Source organism: Eleginops maclovinus, chromosome 13 (genome assembly GCF_036324505.1).
Source record: "Eleginops maclovinus isolate JMC-PN-2008 ecotype Puerto Natales chromosome 13, JC_Emac_rtc_rv5, whole genome shotgun sequence".
Classification (NCBI taxonomy): domain Eukaryota; kingdom Metazoa; phylum Chordata; class Actinopteri; order Perciformes; family Eleginopidae; genus Eleginops; species Eleginops maclovinus.
The window spans coordinates 11,617,630-11,643,147 of NC_086361.1; the positions used below are offsets into that span (position 1 = coordinate 11,617,630).

At 39.4% G+C, this 25,518-nt stretch overlaps 1 protein-coding gene across 2 annotated transcripts in view; it reads right to left on the reverse strand.

The window, feature by feature from the left end:
• Positions 1-25,518, reverse strand: part of LOC134875271 (oxysterol-binding protein-related protein 10) — a 58,187-nt gene that overhangs the window by 14,850 nt on the left and 17,819 nt on the right. Inside the window, exons 3-7 of one of the 2 annotated variants that reach the window (XM_063899771.1) lie at positions 24,206-24,285; positions 21,173-21,238; positions 16,656-16,853; positions 6,154-6,394; positions 1,816-1,946 (exon numbers count right to left, since the gene is read on the reverse strand). In XM_063899771.1, the coding sequence (XP_063755841.1) occupies positions 1,816-1,946; positions 6,154-6,394; positions 16,656-16,853; positions 21,173-21,238; positions 24,206-24,285 (716 nt within the window). The remainder of the gene's footprint in view (positions 1-1,815; positions 1,947-6,153; positions 6,395-16,655; positions 16,854-21,172; positions 21,239-24,205; positions 24,286-25,518) is intronic. The other variant, XM_063899772.1, reaches the window with a different exon arrangement.

Genomic DNA, 25,518 nt, shown 5'->3' on the forward strand with positions numbered 1-25,518 from the left:
TTTCTGAGAGGACCTCTTACGTTAAACATGGTCGTCTTTTTCACTGTGAACATAAACAGTTCCAATTTAATTATATTTGGTAAGATTTGTGGGTATAACAGCTTCATTCTTAACTCTTATTGTTGTAGCTACTTGCGTGACAAGTATCAAATTTATGTGGTACTTTTTTTTCCTGCTGGTTCTTTATGGGCCTCCATAGTTTATGATACAATTATGAGGGTCCACTCCCAGATGATACATTTTATAGTTTGCCCAATGTCTTTATCTTAATTTATGACAGACATTACTCATTACTGGATCACAGTATCCTAATGGCACACTTAAATGGGCAGAAATGAACTGACAGTGGCAGGTCATTGCAGACGGTTGGCTCAGGCACCCCCCACACTGATGGTCTGAAATGTCTATAAAGCGTTATGAGCTGCCCTCCCTCTTTGCTTTTAATTGTGCACCATGAAGTATATTGAACAGCTTGACAATTAGCTGGAAATGGGTTGACACTGCAAGGCTGTAATGCTCATTTTACACTCAAATGTCAATAGAAAACGATCATTAACATGACAAATTACATCTCTGTGCTTCTAGATTAGACTGCTGCCAGCACAGTCCCTTGTGGTGCTGCTTCACTGCTCACATGAAAATGCCCCCCCCCACCTTGTCTTGTGGTTAGATTTAAATGTTTGTCAGCCCATTATAAGATGAGAGTAAAAACCTATGTCAGGTGATCCATTTTACGCCAAACATTTGAGAAAATGGTAGATACTACCCTTTGACGTTAACATTTAGCATTTTAACAAAATGATCAAAAAGTATGCCTTTCAATTGGGACAGAGAGCAAAACCCTCCAAGCCTCACATGTTTAACCGACCTGGCACACACTTACATCAGTGTCACTTAGTCTTTATTTCCTGTCACTGATACAGGAGTTCCGGACAGTCAGACTCTCTGCAGCAGGCAGGCCAAAACATTAAGTGCCCCTCACCCCGGGATCGGCTCACTTCCAGCTCTTTACTTTGTGACCCACTTTTTTGACAGCAGCTCTGTTAAAACTTTCAGAAGCAATGAGTGCTTCCCTTTTTGGGCAACAAGGTCAAAAAAGTGGGGCAGAAAACCATAAAATCACTGCCTCAACATGATTGAAAGCACTGATTTGTTCTCAAGTGAATAAGAATTTTATATTAGTTAGCTTTTTTATACCGTTTCCTGTCTTGCAAGTAGCATTTCACATTGAATTCACTTCACTACAGCAGAATCAACTACCATAGCCTAGACAAGATCAGATATCCAACATTGTACTATTTTACTCAGCTTCTTGTTTAAAGATCTGTTTTCATAAAATGATAAAGCATTTAAGGAAGCACGGTTATAAAAATGTCTTTTTGGGATTTGAGAGCTTACATTATATACTCAAGGCTTGACTTAATGACAGAAGTAGAGTAAAGTCTTCTATAAAAGTGTTTGTATCAAGAAGCGCATTAAAACGATCCCTAAATTGTCTTGCTGTTCAGGTTTTTTTCTGCAACCTTTTTATGATTGTAATGCATGTCAGAGAACAGGGTGTACTAAAAAATGTATCTTAAATAAGATGTTCTCCTTCACAGCCTCACCTTTCGTTTAAATGTGTTCATTTGGTTGATAAAAAATATGATGGCGACGGCTGAAATGTCAAACTAACAGTAATCCACAGTGTATATACAGTGGTCTGATCCCACATTTGAGACACTATAAACTCAGTTCTTTAAGAAACCAAGACAAATAGGAAAAACAAGACAGAAGACTAAGGCTATTTTGTCAATATGATGTATTGTTGCTCACCTCAGCACCATGGGACAGACTCCTTTTCCTGAAGGCCGGAGAGGGCTCGGCTGATCGTAGAGGCATCAGACCGCCGTTCTTCAACTGCTCCCCTGAGGGTGACTTTGGTACAGTCCACACAGGAGCACCATCTGAAAAACGACAAGGTCAGTTAATAACAGAGTTTACAACAGTGAGAAGGAGACAAATAGGGTTTACTGAGATCTGATGTTTGTATAAATATTTGATTCTGGGTTAGGTGAAATTGATAAGAATAAAAGGTACTAGGAAGACCACTGATATCACACTCTAACAAACTCTGACAGGTTCCCATAAATGAAACTGTGTTATTGAAAGATGCTACAGCTCAAAATACTGCGTCTCTGTTAAAATGTATTATTTGTTCATTGTTTCCTTGCCTGTTGTACTGCCTTAACTAAAATCATATACAGAAAAGATGATTCATTTAGACTCCAAGCCAAAAATAATAATGTCCTGTACCATCCATCTCGTGCTGTAACTGAGCTTTGAAACAACTTCAGGTATTTTAAAGCCATTTAAAAATAAAAACATTATCTGAGAGTACATAACCCGTCTTCACATACAGAGGATGAACTGTCAGAGGGGATAACTCAACTTTTTGAGGCTCAGTTTGCACTGATAAGCCCCTTTAAATGTGTTTCAGTCAGTGTTGTAGCTATATGCTAACCTCAGCATGCTAACCTGCTCAGAATGACAATGCTAACGTGCTACAGTTATGTGTACCAGATTAATTGCTAAATAAAGAATGAGGAAGAAAGAAAACTTGAATATCAAGCAGAAATACACTGTCCCACATCTAGCAAACGCAAATTTAAGCTACAATCAAATACAAAAATATATTTGTAGTAGTGATAAAAGTAAATGACAAAGAAAACCCAAACACAGGAAGACAGAGAGCAGGGTCTGAGATACTTTCTTAGAAAGCCTCCGTACTGGATATCTGTTCAACATCCTAAAAAACGTTTATTTTTCAACTGTTGCACTAAACCTATTTTGCAACTACTATAAACAGATTCGTCAGAATCTGAAAAAACATTAAAAAAACTGTAACCAAGCTACAAGCTTTGTCATTTAAAAGCTTCTTGTATTCATCTTAGATCAATTTCAAACTAGTAATGGAGCGGTAGCACAGGCCTCAATGCCCAAATTGGGTTAAAAGTCTAATGTTCCAAGAGGCCGTTCTTTGATATCCATTAGTGAGAAGCAAGGTGCACTGACACAGGTTGACATGCTGGAGAGCCTGAGGCGAGTCTGTTTCGACCAAATGAGCAGAAAAAGCCCTCAGGACGGGTCTCTGCTTCGGTCAACTGACAGCTTATCTGACTGGAACCGAAAAAGTATTAAGAGTGAACCTCCTCCAGCTGGCCTCCTGTCCAATGGAGACATGAGCAGGTGTGGCTCTGCCCGAAGGCGAGTGAAATGTGAGGGTTGTACACATTGAGAAATTGATTCTTTAAAAACATAAGGTTATTCTCAAGACATTTGGGGTTCAGAATTTATTTTATCCAAATATTTTAGATTAAATATTCTCAAAATAGATGTGTGTGTGCAAGTAGCTAGTTTACAGATACATCTACTGGTACTGTCTCTGAGATGTCACAATGTAGCAAGGGAAGTAGAAACACTAAGTGAGCAGGGGGTTGTCAGGGCCATTGGATAGAGGCATGCAGGTGAATCAAAAGGCTGTCGCAACTCAATCAGTGGAAAGACAAACATTCATGCAGTTTCCAATACTTTCCATTTTTGATTGATTCAGATATTGTGACGCTCTCCCATGGGATTCTTATGTTACATGTTCCCCTTGTGCGCTCCAGTATCTGCTCTGGGTTTTATGATGTTGTGCTGCAAGGGGTCTTCTTGGCAAGGTAAATTTCCTTTATGGATTGTAATGTCCTTAAAGGAAAATGTACTGCGTGTGGGGTAAAAGAGACAAAGGGTTGGGCTTCAAGCAGCTCGTTGCAGTGACAGAGGGAAGCTAGAGTGAGCAGCAAAGATCCTGTGTGATCAGCTGATAATATGCTGTCTGGTTTGTGACTGGCAGGTTTTTGGTGGGAGTTCGCAAAGATCCTTCAAGTTCCTTGACTGTCTTTATGTTAACTACAGCTGACTCAGAAAAGCTGCTCCTGTTGTGTAGTAATAGGAGCCTGGAGGGACAAACGTGCCAGCCAAACTCTGTCCAACCTCATGCTCGGCTCTCTACCACAGAGTCAGTTGCCCATGCAGTGGCAAAGCTTCCCTGCGTGGGTGTAACAGAACCATTCAACCACCAAACCGACCAGACAGTCACTCCTTTATCAGCTACATCAAATCTGGATGCTGCTCATGCCGGTGAGCCTCAAAACCCATCACTTGACAAAACCGAGGATCCTAACAAAAAAACTCCTCACTGAGGTGTGGGGGGTACATGCCGGAAGCGAGGAGCAGCTGGACCCCCACAGGAGTTATCAGCCAGGCAGCGGAAGGAAAGAGGTTTGTACTTGCGGCCCGGTGGTCCCATTCCACACCACCCCCTGTCTGATGAACAGGTACAGGGCAGCGTGACTGTTGGCGCAAAGAGAAGACCAACAAATTGTGAGGATGGGTAGATTGGCGAGGGATCCGGCACCCAACCAACCCAGACCCAAAAAAAGATACTCCCAAAGTCATACAGTAGATAGAGTTTGACCAGACTTTCTTTGCTTAAATACTCCACCAAAAATAAATGTACCTGTAGGGCTTACAAGACAGCAGCTGTCATAGGTTTGGATTTACAGCAGTAACAATGGATTCTAGTCAGGAGCCGTGTGAGATTAGGGAAACTAGCAAATACATACATTTCCCTAGTCTAATCCTCCAGCATTTCCTGGGAGAGTTCAAAGGGTTACTTTATCCAGATGGGACTTCATCCTCTACTGATCTTGCCAAAGGTTGTACTCCAAGTTGGAGGTAATTGTAACACCTCCCTAGAGAGGTGTCTAGGAAGCATTCAAATTGGATGCCCGGACAGTCTGATATGACTCTTTTCAATTAGAAGGCGCAATAGTGCTACACTGAGTTTTTGGGGGATGTCAAAGCTTCTCTACATCAAAATTTCCAAAGGCATCTTCATACCAAAAGTAGGGTAAATTATCATACGGCAGCACGAGTTGAGACACAAATGCATTCAAGCTTCATCAATGACGACAGGTGGGAAAATGCCAGAAAGAACGGGAGTTCCTGGTGAGTTCACAACACACGTTAAATTAATTCATGGCTAGCCATCTGTCAGTGGGTACACAACCTTTTTGCAGTGAATAAACCACAGAAACTCAGTATAATCTACTTCTTCAGTACACAGGTTAAGAAAATCTAAATAATGGAATGGGATGGTTTTGTCCAAGAAATGGAATATGCTGCAGATGTTTGTGAAAGTTTTATGGAGTTAATTACGGATGGCCATTGGGATCCATTGTAACTGCAGTGAATCCAAACTGACTACATCTGCCGTCTCTCAAAAAAGGAGCAAGAAACACATTAAGAGCCACCTTTCAGGCCTACAGGTAGTGAATGTTCAGGGCTCAACAGATTTTTAGTGAACTTTGAATCATACCTACTCAAAGAAAAGGGTATACTGGTGGGTCTACCTTCCACCTTTGGAAGCTATTTCCTAATCCTTATCCTTGGTATAAAGCCAATAGAACCACCCTTAGGCTGAAATTGTTTAAATTGAAACAACTTTATTGGATCCATAGTGATCTGGCACAGAGAGGGTTAAACATGGCAGAGGTCTGACATTTTAGGCACCAGTGTGGATTCCTTTGGCAAAGAACTAATCCTTTGAGAAGATTTAAAACTGCATAGTATTAGTCAATATCATTAAGTCATCATTCACACGTAAACTCTTTTTCTTCTAACATGCATATGGGGAATCAACCTAGAAGGCTTTCAAGGATTATGTAAATAATAGTGACAGTAAAATCAGAACATACACACTTCACATTCATGCTTGTACTTGGCACTACCGTTTTAAGGAACTATTGGTATTTCAATGCAGTTGACAACATTGAAGACACACAATGAACTGAAAAGAGGCACAGAACAAGACCAACAACTGTAAACGGAATAAAATAACACAATTCAACACACATGAATGCAGCATTCAACAACATTTACTACAAACATTGAAGTTCATGGTACCCATCAGGCACTGACAAGAGCCACAGTCCAGTTGCCCTGGAAAGCCCTTGCCAGTGGGGCTGGGCTCTGGAGGAGGGGTCTGGAAAAGCAAAAGGGATGGGGGAGATGGAGGGGTCGGGGGCTCCAGTAGCAGCACTGGAACAGGGCCGAAGGCGGACTCACCGGAGGGGGCTCCGTGGGTGGCGTAGTCGCACTGGGTGCCTTGGGACTGAAGCGGTGGCTGGCTGTGGCTCTGGGTCTTTTGGAGGATGTTCAGGCACTCTCCCAGGCAGCTGAGTGTGGCGGCTGAAGTGGCTTTGAGTAGCAGCAGGTCCTGGTCCAGACAGGAGAGAGGCCCCCGGGTGGGTAGAGAGTCTATGGTCTGGACCAGGTTCTTCTGTTGGCCCTCTGCTTGGGACATCACCTGGGAGGGGGGGAAAGCAGAGTTAACAATAAATGAAAGAAACCAGACCTTTAACTTTATCTGTAGATTATGAGGATTTACCCTTTAATGATATTGGCTATTTTTGTGTATTTTAACGTATTAACTTTAAAGGTGCCATAGAAAGCATCTATCTGGTATTTTAAATGGTTCTCTGATGTCTACAAAGAAGGTATATAACTTTGGTTGATCCAAAAAATGTCCAGATGCGGTTTTACAGGCCCATTTACAACCCTATGATTTGGTCCTAAAATGAAACAGCTGAATTGCCTTATTTTGGGGCTCATTTAAATAATTATGACGAGCTCTGCTCTGATTGGCTGGTTTACAAGGAGCAATCCATTGCTGCCTCAGAGCCCACAGAAGTAAGTGAAGTTTGCAAAACTGTGAGAGATGAACCATGGAGTCTATTGGCATCCAACCTTACATGTTTGAGACTTTATCGGAGGAGGAAACCGATGAATTTGAAGAACAGCCAGCTGGTCGGAGATTGGAGAGCAACGTTACGGAGTGGTAAGTGTTAGTGTTAGTGTTTCCAGCAGCTGGTGTATGCATGTTGGGGCTGGACTACCGTGTGTGACGTAACACCAGGGATTGTTGTAATTCGCCCGCTTTCCCGCTGTGATATGCATATTCATGATTTGCACGTGAAGGAGGAAACAATGGTGGTTGAGGTTCACGGTATGTCAGTTCAATGAACAGAACTCTCCTTATTCAACTATGCAAAAGTAAATACAGTTTTCCATTCTATGGCACCTTTAAAGAACAAGAACTTCAGTGTGTAATTTTATAAGTCGGCATTTTCAAAAGCTGGTGGGTTTTATATTTTCCTCATTCCCCTTTTAATTATCCAATAAAAGATCATAACCCAACACAAATATAGTTTAAACCACCTCCATATAAACCTTTCACCACCTCATACATTGATACGGTTTTATTTGTGCGTAGGATGTGACACAACTTCTAATAGTGTCACCTCTGTCACCTTGACAGCTGAAACTCTTTAAACTAAAAATCTCTTCCCTGTGCTCCCAGAGAACCTTTCTTACTGAGAATTGTATCTTTATGACTCACCTATTAAGAGTCTAAATGTATCACAAAAGGAAGAAGACAAAGTTGGTTCTCGTTAGCGGGTAATAAGCTTCTCTCGGGGCTAATGAATCAGTGTTGTTTATCAGCCTGGAAATGTTGTATTCATTAATATTGTATGGTTTCACAAACACTCTTCCTCGGCACACACTTCAATAGCACATCTGTCTTCCTGCATCAGTACACAGAGCTATTTCGGAGAGACTGGGAGCTGTTGCAGTGAGGTTATTTGTGCAATAGACATTCATGTAAAGGAATTTAAAAACAAATAAAAAGCACAGAGCTTGTCCTACAACACTATCAGCTAATTACTCAGATAGGATATTGAATTCCTCAGGCAGTTGGAACTCAAATTGTTGTCTCCAATGGTTGTTATAAATAGATTACCATTCTTCAGAATGCCAATACCATATACTTACAGAGCGCTTGAATTAAGGAAAGCCTTCATTTCACTAAGGCATTTCATGTGCCCCTTCATAATAAGCATATTGTACAACACTGCTTAAATTCATAAAGAGTTGGATATCTAATAACTGATTGTCCTTCTTTAATATGTACTGTTGACATATCATAGCTAATGAATTTCATGCCTGGGTGATACAATAATCCAATCAATCAATCTGTTGAACGTTTTTCCAAAGTGATACGGGCAAAAAGAACCCATAAGACTAAAGGAGTTTTAAATGATTGAGAAAGAAACAGCACACAGGTTAGTCTTAAAACACTAAGGGAAACTGATAGACAGCAGAGGGGGTTGATTATCCTCCTCGGTGAAGTTTTTCGGGAGTTGCTTTTCATGTTGAGTCTAAATGATGAGTGTCTAACACAACATAGATATATTTCGGGTAGTGCTTTATAAATAAAGAGACATCGATTAATACTGAAGTTATAAGATAACTGAAGCAAAGCTGCAAAACTGTCCATTTCACTATATTGTTCAGTACAGTATTGTGCAAGATGCAAATGCAGACAGAAAACTACAAGTTTAACTGCATCAGCGGTGTACTAGTAACAACACAAATCAGGGCTGCAAGTTTTTGAGCAAATGTGTTGCTATGCAACCTTGACAAAAAAAAAAAAGATACAGAGTTTAGACTGGGTTTGATGATGTAGAGTCAAATGCAGTCACCTTCCTTAATATAAGTCAACATGAGATTTTTACACATACATGATAAGGAAAACGATGATAAGACGTGTGCCAAGAGAGACGCATAAAGAGGATATGAAACAGAGTTCTTTTTGCCAAACTGTCAGAAGGTGAACATCAGAAGTACATCCTAACCTCATGTGGGCTAGAGGGTCAACATGAGGGTAACAGCTGCCTTCAAGTAAAAATCAACTACACATGCATTAAATATGAATCAGTGTTTCCCACACCTTCATTTATTTTTGTTGGCGTGTCACATTATCGACACTGACTGCCACATATTGATTTCTGCTCTTTTTATTTTACTATTTTAAATAAGTCCGATCTTTTGTAATGTAGAGCTGCAAGAAACACATTGATTTGCTCAGCCCTTCCTTGCCCCTCGGTCTCTCTCTCACACAAACACATTGACAACAGACCACTCAGTAAATAGCTTCTCCTGTCCATGCACACTCTGAATTCAACATGTTCATAAGCTGGAAGAAGAACTTTGGTTGGCAGGCCATTCCTGAATGTAATCAATCAGGAGCTCTCAAATCGTTACACCTCTGCAGAAATGTCTCCAAAATGGATTTATCCAAGTTAACTTACACAAACCTGTCATTATTGGAGACACTACTCTTTAATTAGGTTAATCACACAGGTCTAAGATAACGCAAGAATACAGCCGTGTTGTCAAAGTTAGCACACCATAGCTGCTATTACACAGCACACAAGCACTTCCTCAAACCTGTTATTCCAGATATACCAACAAAAACTAGCTCATGAATATAACTGATAAAAGACACTAATTCAAACGTTAATTTAAAAAAAACTAAGCATACATATTTAAATCATTTTGATCTCTAGATTTCAATAAATACATATTTTTTGTTATCATTTGGTTTTTGCAGGTTACATGTTAGACCTGGCAGCTGACATGTGCTACAAGGCTAAATCAGGGGGTTTACAGTAATGGCAGCTCTCCCCACCAATCATACACTCTCTCTCTGACACACACAAACACACACACACCTCTCTGGAGCCAACAGGACCAGTGATGCTTCCAGAAATAGCCTAACCCCAGTGATCCAGCTCTGCTGCTGCTGCAGTGCCCAGTGGTGCTGCTGCACTGAGAGTTGAGGCATTTGATGAGTTCACATCAGCCGTGACAGGCTGGCTGAGGAGAGACGGTAATGTGGTCTGACTCCCACCGTCACACAGCCAGTGGAAAGACAGATGCATGCATGGATGGTCAGATGGATGGGAGGTGACAGCATGATAATAGCCTGAACATTCAAACCAGGACTTCATGAAATACTGAATCTAAAATGCTGCATGTGTATTTAAAACAAATATTCCAACATTACAATTCTCAGGATTGCAACTGAAAAGAATATATGGTTCCTTGTTTTGATGACTTACTCGTATACCTGCAAAAATAATACAGAATATCTGTGTAATTTGATTACTGTTTTAATTAATTCAGATTTCAACATACTATGCCTAATATATGGCAGTAGGTACAGCATATATATAATGATGTTACTGTTGGTAAGATGGAAATACAAAACATGCTAATTTGAATGACAATGTAATAAGGAAATAGGTTGAAGCCTAACAACACAAATGTACCTGAAACCAAATAACCATGGATCATCGCTTGCCATCCAAGCTTTAGTGTCAATTCACTGCAATCACACTTCCATTTTCAATTTTCAACCATAAGCATGGATTTGTACTCTCTACCATCCATCCCACATGTCATACACAAAGGATTAATTAAACAGTAAGGGATGAGTAAAAAAAACAGCATATGCATAGAGGGGTAACTGACGCAGAGGGTTCTAGATAAAACAAAAGCTAAATAGTTAAAACTGGATGGAAGAAATGGAAAATAACATGGTTCCTATGTTAATTGACCAGTGTTGTAACATCTAGGCTATGTTATGAGCTTCTGCATGGATTGGAGACAAACTCATGATCTGTAACACAAACTCGCCCCGACAGCCTCTCATTCCTTCCTGAATTGCATGATATTGTCTTGATACAAAACAACAAAAACACTCATCAAGTTTGAGTTTCTCACAAAGCGTTCTATTAGGTCTGATAAAACTTGCGTTATTGACTTGTGGCCATTACTAGGGAAATGGAGAAATAGAAATGGACATTTTGCAGGGCCTTTGAGCCAGGTGAGCAGTTGAAACTGTAATCCTATGAGACAATCATGAACAGGCACAACTCTAACTCTGTGCTGCTGCACTGCATGTGTGAGCCTCCTGCCGGATGCGAGGATGGTTCAGTGAGCGCTGGCGGGTCAACATGGCAGAGCCGAGGAGGCAGATCATGTGGAGGTTCACTGAGGCGCAAAGACTTGTTCCCACCATGAGTGTTTGAAAGAGAGCCAATGTTGTGCGCATCTGTACCTGGGTAGGGGAATCAAACGCAAAAGTATCAAGACTGGTATGAATATTATCAGCAATAGTGGCCATAAAATAAATGGGATGTACGCAACACCATCACCAATGACGGTGTTTAACCATAAATCCACTGATAAATCAGCTCGGGGCAGCTTTCTGGTCTCTACCGTGTACCGTGGTGCATAAATAATGGAGCAAGCACACTCCTTTACTGTCGATACCAGCCTCCCCTGGCCCTGCGCCAAACCTGTCAGACAAGTTTATGAGCCCGTTATGGATAAAAGGAAAGAGAGCAACAAACGACATGAGGAGGGAGGGAAGCGGAGAAGGAACTGTGGAGAGAGAAGCTAAATGACGGCAGATATGAATCAGGTCAAAGGAAGCAGCAACCCAGTTCTTCTGTAAAAGTAGAAATGAATCACACATCACAGAGGGCCTTGTTTTCTCCGCCTGTAGAGAAAACACAAGCACCAAAGGAATGTTTGTTTTGCTTAATGATCACACCATCTGCTCAGTATTTACTCAAGCTTTCCCGGGTTCACTTGAGACAGACTCTTCTCCGGAGAGGTGAGAAAGTACTCTCCACTCATGACTCTCTTTCTGTCAGTGAATCACTTAGGCAAGATATTGTTAGCGAGAGCGGGCAAACACACAGTGTGGTGCATATGAATGGGAATTTAACAACTTGAAGCCAGCCAGGTCTTCAATGAGCAAGAAAGGCATGAAAGAAAGATCTTTGCATGAAATATTGATGCGACTCCAACGGCGTCATCCGAATGACAAGCCGAGGAAGCAGATGAAGCGGAGAGGTAAATGCCAAGTTTTAAAAACAGTTTTTTCTGATGGTGTTGTCATCTGCTCACATATTGTTCCAGGTTTATGAAAAGGGGACACTAAAGTACTCAGATCCTTCTGTGAGGTCTCAATTAAAATTATTAGGCAAGCTGTACTTTTTACAATAGACAAAAAATGTGAAATTTATCTAAATAAGAAGCTAAACATGCACTGCTTGCAGCTTTTCAAGGGTGAACATTAGCTTTTTTTCCTTGTTTTACATACATTTGAAGCTGGATATCTATTAATGCATGTACCTCCTTTAGGTACACATTTTTGGCTCACTCGTGATGGGCAGTTTTATATTATAGACGGATACATTAGCAAGATATGAAAACAGACAACAAATTAATTGATAATGTAAAAGAAAATGTGTTTTGCATTTTGTAAATAAAACACCAACATGTTCTATTTGATATAGCTAACATACCTAATTTCAAATCGAACAAAACAGCTGAACTTCAGTAGTTTAGAATAACATTCGTCCTCTTATAGCTGTTTTTGGTCTCCATCAGCTCCTGAGAGGCCATTTAGCTGCAAACTGCTCAACTATATTGAACAGCTATCGGCTTTTTGTTGCAGTTAGACTGAATCAAAACAGAGTTAGCTATGAAGTCAAATGAGCTGAATGAAATTGAAGGTGAGCTGTGGAGTCCAAAAAGTACAATTTGTCACTGCTTCTGTCTTTGACAACGTTCACCTACACATCATTATTCAAACTGTTTGAAATGTAACTTTGTTGTTAAAATAAGTTTTACATATGTATTTTTGATCCACATTTGTTTTCCGTTTCAAACCGCTGAACCTGCAAACACAAACCGCTTTCTGTGCAGGGATCGCTGTGCATCCTTGTGTGGGTTTTTTGAGACTCCCCTGACGATCACCCGATTCGTATTTGTAATGTTTTCTATCTCTAGCCAATCAGATGTCTTCTCCTTTCTAAGCCAATCACATGAGCGCGCCCCCACGAGGGTAAGATTTCTTGCGTTCATGACGTAGCGCTTCGTATACGCATTTTGCGCTGTCCAGAGCAGACAGGTCAACTTCAATATGGCGTCTAGGCTAGCGCAAGTGTAAGTTTCTCTGCGTGAATGATTAAATATGTTTTAGGTATGAATTATTGTGACGTGTTAGTGATGTGTTGCTGTTAGCATGGAAGTAATATGGGTGGCAAGTTATGCTAATGCATTAATAAGGTACCATTAGGACTACCTACCTACCTTATTAGCTTAAATAGCTAATATTAGCCATAAATGTCTTTAATTCTTTCATTCTCTTTTTTAGGGACAGTTTAGCAAGAATGAATCCAAAATTTCCTGCTCAAATTATTATTCAAAATATATTCCATTGTGTTTAATGATGGAGTGGAATTGAACATTTAGAGCAGACGTTAAATAGGGTTAACCAGTTAAGGTCCTAGGTAGTCTATTAGCATTATAAAGCTAACTTGCCACCCATATTACTTCCATGCTAACAATAACACATCACTAACGTAACAGTAATTCATACCTAAAAAATATTTCATCATACACGCAGAGAAACTTATCACTTACACTTGTGTTAGACGCCATGTTGAAGTTGACCTGTCTGCCCCGGACAGTGCAAAATGCGTATATGAAGCGCTACGTCATGAACGCAAGAAATCTTACGCTCGCGGGGGCGTGCTCATGTGATTGGCTTAGAAAGGAGGAGACATCTGATTGGCTATACACCGATTCGGCGAAGTGACCGGAAGTAGAGCGGCCGCCATTGATGCGGTGTGCGTGCGGTGTGTATTTCGCGGTATTTCCATAGACAGTAAAAGGGATATTTCGCTGGATTTGTGAACGAGATTTGTGAAAAGCAATAATTATGCCCAGGCAGTCTGGAAGGGCGTGTGCCGTCATCGGCTGCTTCAATAACAGCCAAAAGCTGTTATTGAAGCAGCCGATGTGATGTGTTTTTGATGTGATTTTCAAACTCTGACCAGGCCCTTCACATGGACCCTGTAGGTTTTCTATTGAGTCAGGTAAGACATTTTGTAAGGTAGACTTATTCCATGCACAGATCTGGTCTGTACAAGACATTCCAGTCAAACCATGTTTGACTGCCTCCTTGACTTTATACAGTAGTGCTGCAGCGTGGCTGCAGCAGCTTCCTCTGCCAGCCATGCAGTCACACTTCACATTCTCAACATGCCCCCCATCTCTCACTGTAACTTCCACAGTGTGGTGGCTGTGGATGGCCTCACCGATCCTTTCAGTATGACATGGTCGTCCAAAAAGCAATGTAGTATTTGCCCGACCCATCCAGAGCTCAGGTAGTTTTGACCTTCTATCAGTGACCTGTAGTTTTTGTTTTGTTGGTCATCACTGGCCAGCCGAAGAATAAAATACTCCTGAATATCTAAAACGAAGCAAAAAAGTGTTTTTGTTTTTGATCACGTCGCAGCCATATCATGTTAATGAAATGTCATGTAAGCTTGCGTTAGCATGTTAGCTACAACAAACGTCAACACATAGCGATGTGTGTTGACAGTCTATTTTCTTGCTGTATCCTATTTTAATATGTCATACTTATTGCTGAAACAAGTATTTAATTCCAACATTAATAATTACATTATTTTTTAATCACGTGGGCTGTCCTTAAAGATTAAATGCTAGTTAGCATGCTAAGGTCAGTAAGTCAATTCAACGGAAGCTAGCTGTGTTTACATCTCCTTCTACTTTCCGTTTACTAATATTTAATTATATTAATTCATGAATTAATATCAGTAATTTCAGATACCTTCATCAGTAACTGGAGGCCACTGTCTGACATCGTCCAACCAAGTAACTTTATTCATTTGGGGTTATGGTTATCTTGCTATTATTGATAGCATCAATGACTGTTGAATGGATAATGAGTGTAATGATTGAGCACGCACACCGCAGCAATGGCCCCATCGCTAGATGGCGACATACACAAATCGCTCACCGAATCGGTGTATAGATGGAAAACATTACAAGTACGAATCGGGTGTCTCTCATTGGAGTCTCAAAAAACCCACACACGAATGCACAGAGAGCGGTTTGTGTATGCAGGTTCAGCGGTTTGAAACGGAAAACACATATGTGTGGATCAAAAATACGTATGTAAAACTATTTTTTGTATTTGGATTTTATTTACATGTGTGAGTGCTTTTGCGGATCTTGAAATACAAGTGGGAATCCTTCTGTGTGCATTTGCGTATTATGAGACTGATCTGACCCCATATTTGTTCATGGTGGCCTCCATGAAGTCTTCCCATTCAGCTTCAGATTTGTGTACTCTGCGCCAACACTTTACATGAACAGTTGTGTTTTACATTTAGAAAGCCTCTTGTCTCTCCTTGTCTACGTTTCTTGCTCCTTCCTTTCTGCCAAGCCATCTTATTTCCATAATTCAGTGGCAAGATGCATGGCTGCCTGGCAACGATTCAAAGAGCACATTTCATCTCTAAACTAAAGGGAGAAATCAAAGATACTGCAGCTAATATCTCCAAAGTTCTCCAGCTGGGTATAAAATCATGTATTCATCATGTTTTATCATTTACTCTTCGAAAACCAACTTCAGGCCTAATCTATGTCATTAATCACTATATACTAAATGCAGAAAGGCTATTAAGAAGGGACAGAAACAACTTTCTTCTCCTGAAAGATAAGCAGAGAGTGAAGCTGGGCTGAGAGTATGGAGATGTGGCAAATGAGGAAGGAGTGGTCACTACAACTGGCAGGTCTGTTAACTAAGGCGAGGAGAATTAATGAGGATTTAAACTTCAAACCAGAAACTGATTGGAAACTTAAAGTAGAGGGATTTTAATTAACTCAGGACGTGCTTGCAGGTCTGTGATTTTAAGCTCTTGTGGAAATAGTAGTGAAATCAAAATGTATACATTTAGGGATTAGCAGGACAATGTGAATGAGCATACTAAAATATCCATATTGGCCACTCGCTGGCACAATCTTCTTTGCACACATGGACACTTAAACATCTCATATGTTGATGAGTTCACACACTGACCCTGATTCAACAACAACCGCTCCACTGGCTCTTCCCTCTGTCAACAGCCATGTTAATCAGTATAGATATATACCATAAAAATGCCAACAGAGCTGAATTTAGAGTGAAGATGGAGCACACTGCAGTCAGTGTCAAGGCTGCCAGGAAGCCAGAAATATCTGCTGAACTCACTGCACCAGTGTCCCTGATCTGTAGAGGCTCTGAAGGCCGCGCAAAATACAAATGATCAGAATAGACGAGCTCAATCAGTTTTAGAATTTGTATGGGAACATTTCTGGATTGCATCATCCCTATTAAAAAGAACCTAAGTGAGGTGCTTTTTAATAAAATGAGCTCCATTATGTTGATACCTTTTTGCATGATTATTGGAGGAAAACCTGAGTTGTGTTAAAGGAGGGTAACCTTTTGTTACAACCAACAAGCGGCAAACAGAGTGTTAGCTAATCAGAGGCAGAGCATGGCAGTTCATTTTGCATTAATGGTAGCTATGTGTTACTGTTTGTTGCAGAGCAAAGGGCCTTCTGTACAATTAGCCTAAGTTTGGTGTGCTGCTGTGAAAGATATGATTGTGCAGTAGTTCCCACAGAAGGGTTAGCTTGCTAGTGGTCATGTTGTCTAGTAAAAATCCATCTTCACCTGCTTACTTTCCTTCCTTGCAAAAACGGTTAAAACAATTGGCTATGGGTCTGCTTTGAATTCCAAGCATTGAAGCCAAGGGTTTAAAAAAAAGTACTGTTATGTCTTTGACACCCACCTCTTTGACCTCCAGCAGCCGTTCCGGGTACAGACTCTTGGCCCGCCGAGCTGCAGCCGGAGATTTGTGGTGGGTGATGGTTACGATGTTGCCGGGTGAGGCGGCGTGGCTCAGATGCCTCTGAGAACCCGGGGATGAAGATGGGGTTAGGTGGGGGAGGAGGGAGAAGCTACGGGTCCGACCAGAGGTTGAGGAGCCCTGGGGGGAGCAGGGGGTGGCACAGAGAGAGGGAGAGAGTAGTGTGGGAATTTTAATGTGGAAGGAGCATGATAATGTAAAAGGAAGAGCATGCTCTTTTAAATCGTATAGAAAATATTTTCAATAAGGTTTATATTCCCAAAATAAAACCTTAGTTCGAAAAAATTAAGTGTTTTCTCTGTTCCTTTACTGTATGAAAAATGATACACTTAAGTGCCAGTCAGCTAATACCAACTGTTAGCTAGTCATTAGATACATTTCTAACCAATCTTAGCTAGCAAGCATTCTGCTTTGTATTTTAATAAACCAAGTGGGTCATAACTCAGCATATGTATATATATATATATATATATATTATGATGTGGAAATAGCTCAAGGAGAATGCTTTCGCTCAACTTTTATAAAAAAAGCTAACATTGGCCAAACCTGTTAGCCAGTGGATCAGGAGGTGTTTTCCTATTCTCACCAACTTTGGGCTACTTGCTCTAAGAGGTTTCAGGCCATTGATTCCTTAAATCATACAACTTTAAAATTAAAAATGTTCAAAAAATTCAATTTGGGGTGCTTAGTTTCTGCAAGAGAAGACTGGGAAAGAGATTCCTGTACTGTACACACTAGAAGCCTTACCATTTCCCTAGCACCAGTATCTAAACTACAGTATGTCACAGTAAAACAATAGAATACAAAATATGCCATTTCTTCATTCTGTCTACAAGGGCTCATTAAATGGAAGCTTGAACAAGAGAATGTAATTTCTTGTAAACTGTTAAGCTTGTTAATTTGATATACTGGCCAATTCCACGAGTGTGTCATTTTTGTATTTTCCCGTTTATCTAGTGCTTGTTTCAGTTTAAATTGTTTTGCAGTACTTAAATTATTAATTATTATTTTACTTCTAATAATAAGATCCACCAGGCTTGTGGATGCTGTTTTGTTTTGCTGTTGTCATAATTTTTGTTGTTTAGTCTTTTGTTGAACTGACCTTTAAGCTGAACATTCATGATTAAGTGTTAATGCTTGTTATTTGCTCATTTCAAAAGTCTTTAGGGAGTAAAGCTTCATGTAAAGACACCACATTCTTAAAAAATAAGAGCATTTTCCTCATGATTAGATGCATCAAAACATTAAATAGAGGGCAGGTCCTTGTGTAGTGATTTAAACCGCGCATAATCAGCTTACAGGAGAGAACACTGTTGTATTGTGCAAGGCAGAACCACGAGGCGTGAGTAAGCAGAAAACGAGACGGGATTTCAGGAGCGCAAACAGATAAGAGACGTTGAGGTTTCGTCCTCCAAAACTGGCACAAAGCCTCGAGCATTTCAATAAACTGGAGTATCAGAACAAGAAACTGCAAGGAGGAAAAGTAAAGGAGGGGAAGTGATGGTGGGATTAGGTGGAGTATTGAGCAGAGGGGTGAGGTAGCTACATGCTAAATATAGGTGTTGTAATTTGTCTAAATTAGATTTTTCAGATAAAGGAGTCGATATACATCTTACAGGGCACTGTGTTCCATCACCTTTGGCTTGTGACCCTTTAAAATCAATCGGTGTCGACTTTTGAACCCCGGACCAGTTTTAAAAAAAAATGCAATGTACAAACACACACCATTACTGTGACATCTACCCCTAAGGCCTTGATACAATTAGGACCACGATTGGGCCTCCAGTCTTCTAAACTTTTACATATAAGGCTGGATACTCCCAGCTTGACTAAACTGGGGGTTTAAAAAGTCCTGATGCGTGCGGCTTCACAGGTGCTGTGCTGTCACTTGACCGTGGGCGGACTTGGCCCTGAGAGAGGCAGCGTGGGTAGCTGCTGACCTGTCATTTTCTGCACTGCAGGGAACAACGCTAATTACACACAATTAGCTTCTCAGTATAATATAATCTTTGTTAGAGGGAAAATAGTTTTTTAAATACATATACAACTATAGATACAACTATTTTTAGACTTGTAGATTTTCAACCACATATCAACATGTAATCATAGTATTACTTGAGTGATTTGAGTTTAAAGGCGAAGACAGACAAACACAACAGCAAGCAGAAGCTGCTTTTTCCATTCAAGCAGAAAGTAAACATCATTATGAGGCACAGTCAAAGTCCATAGCCTGACTTTTAGTGCCCTCTCTGTCCAGGGTTACGTGTGCATGTAGTTACATAGTTACTGGACTATTTATCATGTTGCTAATTAGCTTGCAGATGTGCTCACTGTCAGACCGGGGTTGCATTGGATCATTTTTTGCTGAGGAAGGTTCCTAACTGAAATGACAATACAATGCAGTGACCCAGGAACATCTAAATGGCAGCGATTATAAGAAGGAAGCTTGCTTCAATGCTGCGTTTCTTATCTCCTTCAGTATATGGAACAATGGACCATCCTTATGAATGGAAAGGAGATAACGCCTTGCCACAATTCTTTCCTTGCAAGAAAAAAAAACTACACAATTGTGTTTTTGTGCTGGACCACATTTTGTTGTTGGGCACTGGTATAGAAACGCCTTTTTATCTTACACCTGACAAATCACTCACAGGCTTTGCAGGAGCAAGACATTTTTTTGGGACACTTGATGTTTATTTTAACTGGTCTTAACTGAAATTATGAAACCAGTAAAACTAGAGTTGAACTTTAAAAGCAGCTATCATAAAAAACACCAACTGTATCCGGATAATCTGACAGAGAAAACTGACTGAACAAGGTGAATGTCTTGTACTGAACCTGATGACAATCCATAAGTATCTCCAGCCACACGGAAGAGTTTCCACACACAGAAAGTAGAATGAGAGTATAACAACATTTAACTCTTTGTAGTGGTCATAGATTCATTCAGATAGTTGTTAGATGCAATGATGACAAAACGTTAGTAGGGCAGCTAATGTCGATGCGGTTATGTCCTTATGCAGAATATAAACTGTTCATGTTTCTTCTTCTACAATTGAAGAGATAAAGTGTTTCAATAATCAACAAAATAGGTGCGGGAAATAGAAACCTTACCATTCAAATAATAAAAGTTCCTTTCAAAGATACAGTACATAAAAAAACGAACACTTTCTAACCTGAGATACATTTTGATAGGGATACCCAAGTGAAAGTGTTGATTTATTATTCAGTATTGGATTCAAATCGATTACCATTACAATGCTAAACAGGTGTATCAATCAGACCTTAAGAAGAATAGCTCTTGTTTCTTCTACATAAACCGTTGTGGCTTTATGGGTCATGTTTACTTTGCACTCGCCACCCACGTCTTAGAGATCCGGAAAATGAGGACTCAATCAAAACAACCTACATAGGAACGAGCTACTTGAGCCTCTTAAAGTTCTATCTTCACACATCTTAGATCAGTAGAAATGATCCATAAACTGGATTCTAAAACTAGGATAATTTAATTGAAAGATCAAAAATCCATGTCAGCAGGCCTTCATAAGACTTTATGCCAAGTCATTTTGTTGATAAAAATCATGAGAAATGATGAAAAACTCCAGAGCAGATATTCAATTGACCTTGAGATGAGATAGTAAAGCTTAAAAAGTCTGCTGTGTCAAAGAAGTGCTGATTCAATGGCTTTTTTTATTATTTAAATTTGTGATACAATATCTTCAGGTGTGACTGCCATATTTCTGGCGATCCACAGATAAAGTACTGAGAGAAAAATTGCAAAACAAAATATTTGACCTTGTTCTTCCACCACATTGAATTCAAAATAAATGCATCCCTAAAGCAAGTCTAATAAATGTTTTTACTTATAAACACAGGGACAATAAACCCCTGGTCTTTCATTGGTGAAAAATAAATCCTGCTGCACCTTTCCTGTTATCAGTGATGTAGGCGACGCTCCACTGCTGGTTGTCACAAGAGGAGCTGCGATTGCGATCTGAGAGGCAGACAGTGCAGCTCAGGGACGGATTAGACCACAGCAGTGGGTACAGTAATAACAGCTGCTGCCGTGGTAATGCCCCACAGCCGACCATCAGGAACAAAACGCCTGTTCAGCTCCACAGGGTAGGAAGAAAAAGAGAGATAGACTGTCTTCCTTCCTCCACTTTTTCCTTGATTATCCAATTTTTTCTTATGTTTTGACTGCTTTCTCTCATCATGGCTGAGCAGAGTAATTGGACTTTCCCCTCGCTCCAGCTGTGCAGCAGTTTGTGAAGAGCTACGTGTTGAATGAGCGAGCCGGTGATGAGGCACACAATGAGGCTGCAGGGATTGTTTAAAAATATGTAGAGAAATTGGAGTTTTACATGTCCTTTCTAATGGTTGAAAAGGTAAAACTATGTGAAAAACAAGATATAGGTGAATCTCAGTGTTTGACTCACCAGCAGCTCCTGGCCTCCTGCTCTCTCCACACTTAAGTGTTCATCGGAGCCCTTCAGCTTCCTCACCTGAAACCACACACAGAGAGAGATTAATGAAAAATATAAATGAAATCATGTACTTTCTCATAATATTACCTAAAGATGTATGTAAGATAACAATGAGATTATCCTTTCCTTGTTTTGACAGCGACAATGAATAGAAGCAGGGACATAGTCTAGGAAGTGTCCCACACGTATAATTCAACAATGTCTTTCGGTCCAAGACAAATTTACTGATCAACGGGTGTTAAGCCGAACAAGTAAACATAATCATCGTGGGAAATCATGGAAACTGTTTTGTTGGCCTGAATCAAGAGTTTTAAAGAAGCTAATTTGCTAAATAGATTAATATCTTTAACTTAACAGAATGTTATTTCACTTATATGACAAACTCAATAAGGTTGAACATAATACGGATTAAACCGTAGAACTATAAAGCAATCCAAACCACCAAGTAAAACATCGTGTTTAAAACCCTTTAAGAGAGTTCACTCCTTACCTGTCTGAAACTGTCAATCAAGACTGTGAGACCAACAAGGTGGGATTAACAAGAGGTCAGATTTAGTTGATTGGTTGTAAAGATTTTTCACAATTATAAATTATAAAATAATCATCAAATTGAACTTCAGAAGTTCAAAACATCGAACAGCGAAGCATCCCACCATCAGCGTGTTCCTCTACAGCTCTGGCAGACCAACAAATATACCTTGACAGCACATTATTCACTTTAATACAATAAATCAACAAAGTAATACAGTTTGAATCTACCCATTCCCCACTGGATCAGGGAAATGGGGCTACATCACAGCAAAGATGGAGTCAGCCCACAGATTAATACCTTCAAATTCTAGCAGAATATTTCCCAAATACTAATCCAAGATATTCAAAAAGACTGGTTGTGGATAAAGATAGTTCTTACTGCACCAAACACTGTAATTTTTGAGAAATGAGGCCACAGAGACATGAAAAGGACCATAAAACCAGGAATATTAGATACAATCATTCTCAAGTAAGGCAGCAGAAGCGAGCTGACATATTTCACAAAATTGTCTTCTGTCAATAGAAGAGCTAAAAATATATACAAAGTATACAAGCAAGAGAAGTTGCACATGACACGTTAAAGCTGAGCTCTGCATGGTGTGTACGTTGTGGTGTGTACGTTGTGGATTTCTTTACAGTTTGTACATTATTAATTACATTTCAAATCCATCAGACATACAACAAAAGTGGTCCTGACTTTTTTTTGTATCCTTCTTTTTGTGTTAAGTATTTTAACAAAAGTCAGACGATTTATTTCCTGCTTAAATGATTTGCTATTTTTAAGTGGGGTGCTTAGTTATTAAGTTGTACTCACACAGACAGATTTCATTGATTAGGCATTACTTGTTGACTGCAGGGACTTGGCCTTTGTTTGGATGGCATTTATCAAAGTCTGTAACTGTGGATTTAATCTCCCTGCCATTGTTCATGGAGAGTGAGGAAGGAGTGAGAAAAATTAAAGAATACTCTGAATAATCCTTTATAGGAAAATGTGAAACATAGTGTAATGAGACCAAATAAGTTGAGTCAAGTTTGCTGCTTTTCATATTTTTTTATATCTGTTTGAACTTGTTTCGTCCTAGTTCAAGTGAATTGATCAAAAACAGCTAGTAATGAATCCACATCCTAATACAAACCTCTGAATTATTAGCTTATGTCACGTTATGACACTGAAGTAGTTGGCAAATATCAGCAACAAGGCTACAGCGTGTGTAGATTAAGATACACTAGAGTTACTAGAGGCAGCTGCAAGAGACACTAGTATTTTCCTGACTGCAGCTCTAAAAATAAGCTATTCAGATGATAAATAGCATTATACGTTTGTGTATAAAGTCCAACTCTATAGGGCAACTAGCTAGTTTGAAACTTGTAAATGAATAACTCGGGGTGCACAAAATATCTTAAAAACTTGGATAGTAGACTTGATGGTGTGTTGGCTACTAGAAAACACCTGTAGCATTCAAATTAAAAGCAATCATCTATTTAAACTAAACGTTACTGTAGCATTACAACACAAGCTGTGACATAACTTCAAAACATTCACATTATTCAATTAAGTGACACTTATTTGTAAATGTAAGCTCAACTGTTTTCTTTATTCATGTAGATGTTTGTTTTTGAAGTATTATGTCTTGCATCTTCAGATATATTGTCTAACTTTGGTAAAATGTAATAAAAAATGATCTTTTAAAATACATTTTGATCAAGTGTCTGGATATCAACCATAATTCAAATTAGCTCTTTTACTTATTACTTATGAACGTATAAGTGTAGTAAGCTTCCGTAAGTTTTGTCAGTTAGATCAGTTAGCTACAAACAGATACACCTGGCAGTTACTGGTTGTCAATATTTAGCAATTATTTAACAACTAATGAATACGTAAAAATCTAGTAGTTTGTGTGGAGTGTAAATGTTTAGTAAATACTTATGTAAGAACTTGGCTAAAAGCTGGTGCTGGAGGCTGCTGCACGACTACATGGAGAGGAAAGGTAATTTTATAACGCTGTGATGATGAGAATAAGGAGCCAGGAAAGAACTTTAAAACTCCAGAGGGAAAGTTAAATGAGTCTCCTGGGGGATGATGCCATTTGAATTGAAAAATGGCATGGAAAAAATGTGTTACCTTTAGACTCACTAAAAATGTCAGTGAACTAAAAGCAGAACAAAAAGAGAGAAAGGGTCACACATTTTTGGGACTGTAGAAGGTTTTACCCTGGTGGAGGACCTCCTCCTGTGCACAGAATGACAAACTGTTGAACTCAATAACCTGACCTGAGTTTACTGAAATGGGAAACCTGTCATATTCATAAACAAAGGCAAACAGGAATCTCAAGTAAAAATGTTGAGGCTTTCAGCTCATTTATCTCCCTGAGCAACATACCTAAAGCCAGGAACAGTGTCATGTTTACAACATTTTAAAGTATGTGTGCGTGCGTGCGTTTGTGCGTGTTTTACCTTGGCACTGCTATCAGAGTGGCGCCTGGCACACGTTTGGAGCTGATTGATCCAGAACTGCTGCTCCTTGGCGTCGGAGGCTAAAAAAAAAACAGAACAAAAATAAAAGAGATTACAGTACAAGCCTTAACTGCCTTTACACACACAAGACATTATGAATCACCAATAAACTGCTACACAAGTTCACAGTTGGGTCAATAGGCAGTTATAAGAAAGCTGTCTGCCATAAAGTGTCTTTCCACATTCATTCCATTTTTATTATTATTGTACTTTGGATCCCATTTCCTCTGATGAACTTCTAAATCTTTGCCCAAGGGTTTTACACGGCGCTAAACATCAGCTGGAGGACCAAAACTGCAGTTATCACAGGACATATTTTAAATGTTAATCTCTTTGGAAGAACATTATTTAATAAACTGTCAATGTTTTAGTATCAATTTACTGTGTAAATGCTTTTTCACAGCTTTCCTCGAAATCCAAGGAATAAAGTTAGAAGACCAAATGAAATTAAAATTACTGTAATTTATAATAGTATAGAGGTCCTTTCCTCAATATGATTTCAAAGATTTTAGGAGTTTTAGAAACCATGGTGGAAGAATGAAGGTAATAAACAATCATGGGTATTTAATAGGCTGATTCTATTTAGACATCAAATGTGCCTATTTTTGACCAATTAATCAAAAGTCTATTTGCTATCAATATATACATTTCTTATTTAACAGTGAAAAATCTTAACAATTGAAACAAATTCAGATTTTCTGAAAGGAGAATTAGACTCATGTATGACTGAAAATAGTTTTCTTTAAAACATCAAATCATTGATATATAATGTCAGAAATGTGTTGATATGAAGAACATGAATTTAATGTCTCACAGGCTAACAGAAAAACTGAGATTTTGAGAAATAAAAAAACACTACACATTCTTGCTTGATTATAGCCATTTGTTGCATATTTTGTTTGTTTCAGCTCTAGATTCTCGTAAGCTCAGTATGTATTTAACTACAGGTTAGGAGGATCAAGTTCAACCGGTCTGAAACGTTGCAGTGAAAAGTATTTTGACCCAAAACTCGGTTCAAACAGAGACACACACATACAGCATTTAGTGCAGGCATTGAGTGTATGAGGTTTGAAGTGTGGTTTGCTTTTCTATGGGGCAGTCTTTCTAACCAACAGCCCTTTTAGGCACTACATTTGTATCAAGTGAAAGAATAACACTAACTCGAGGCTCATATTGCACCAAAAGATAGAGATGGGTTCATAAAGCACAAACAGAAATATGAATACATAATAACGCTAGTATAAACACTGAAC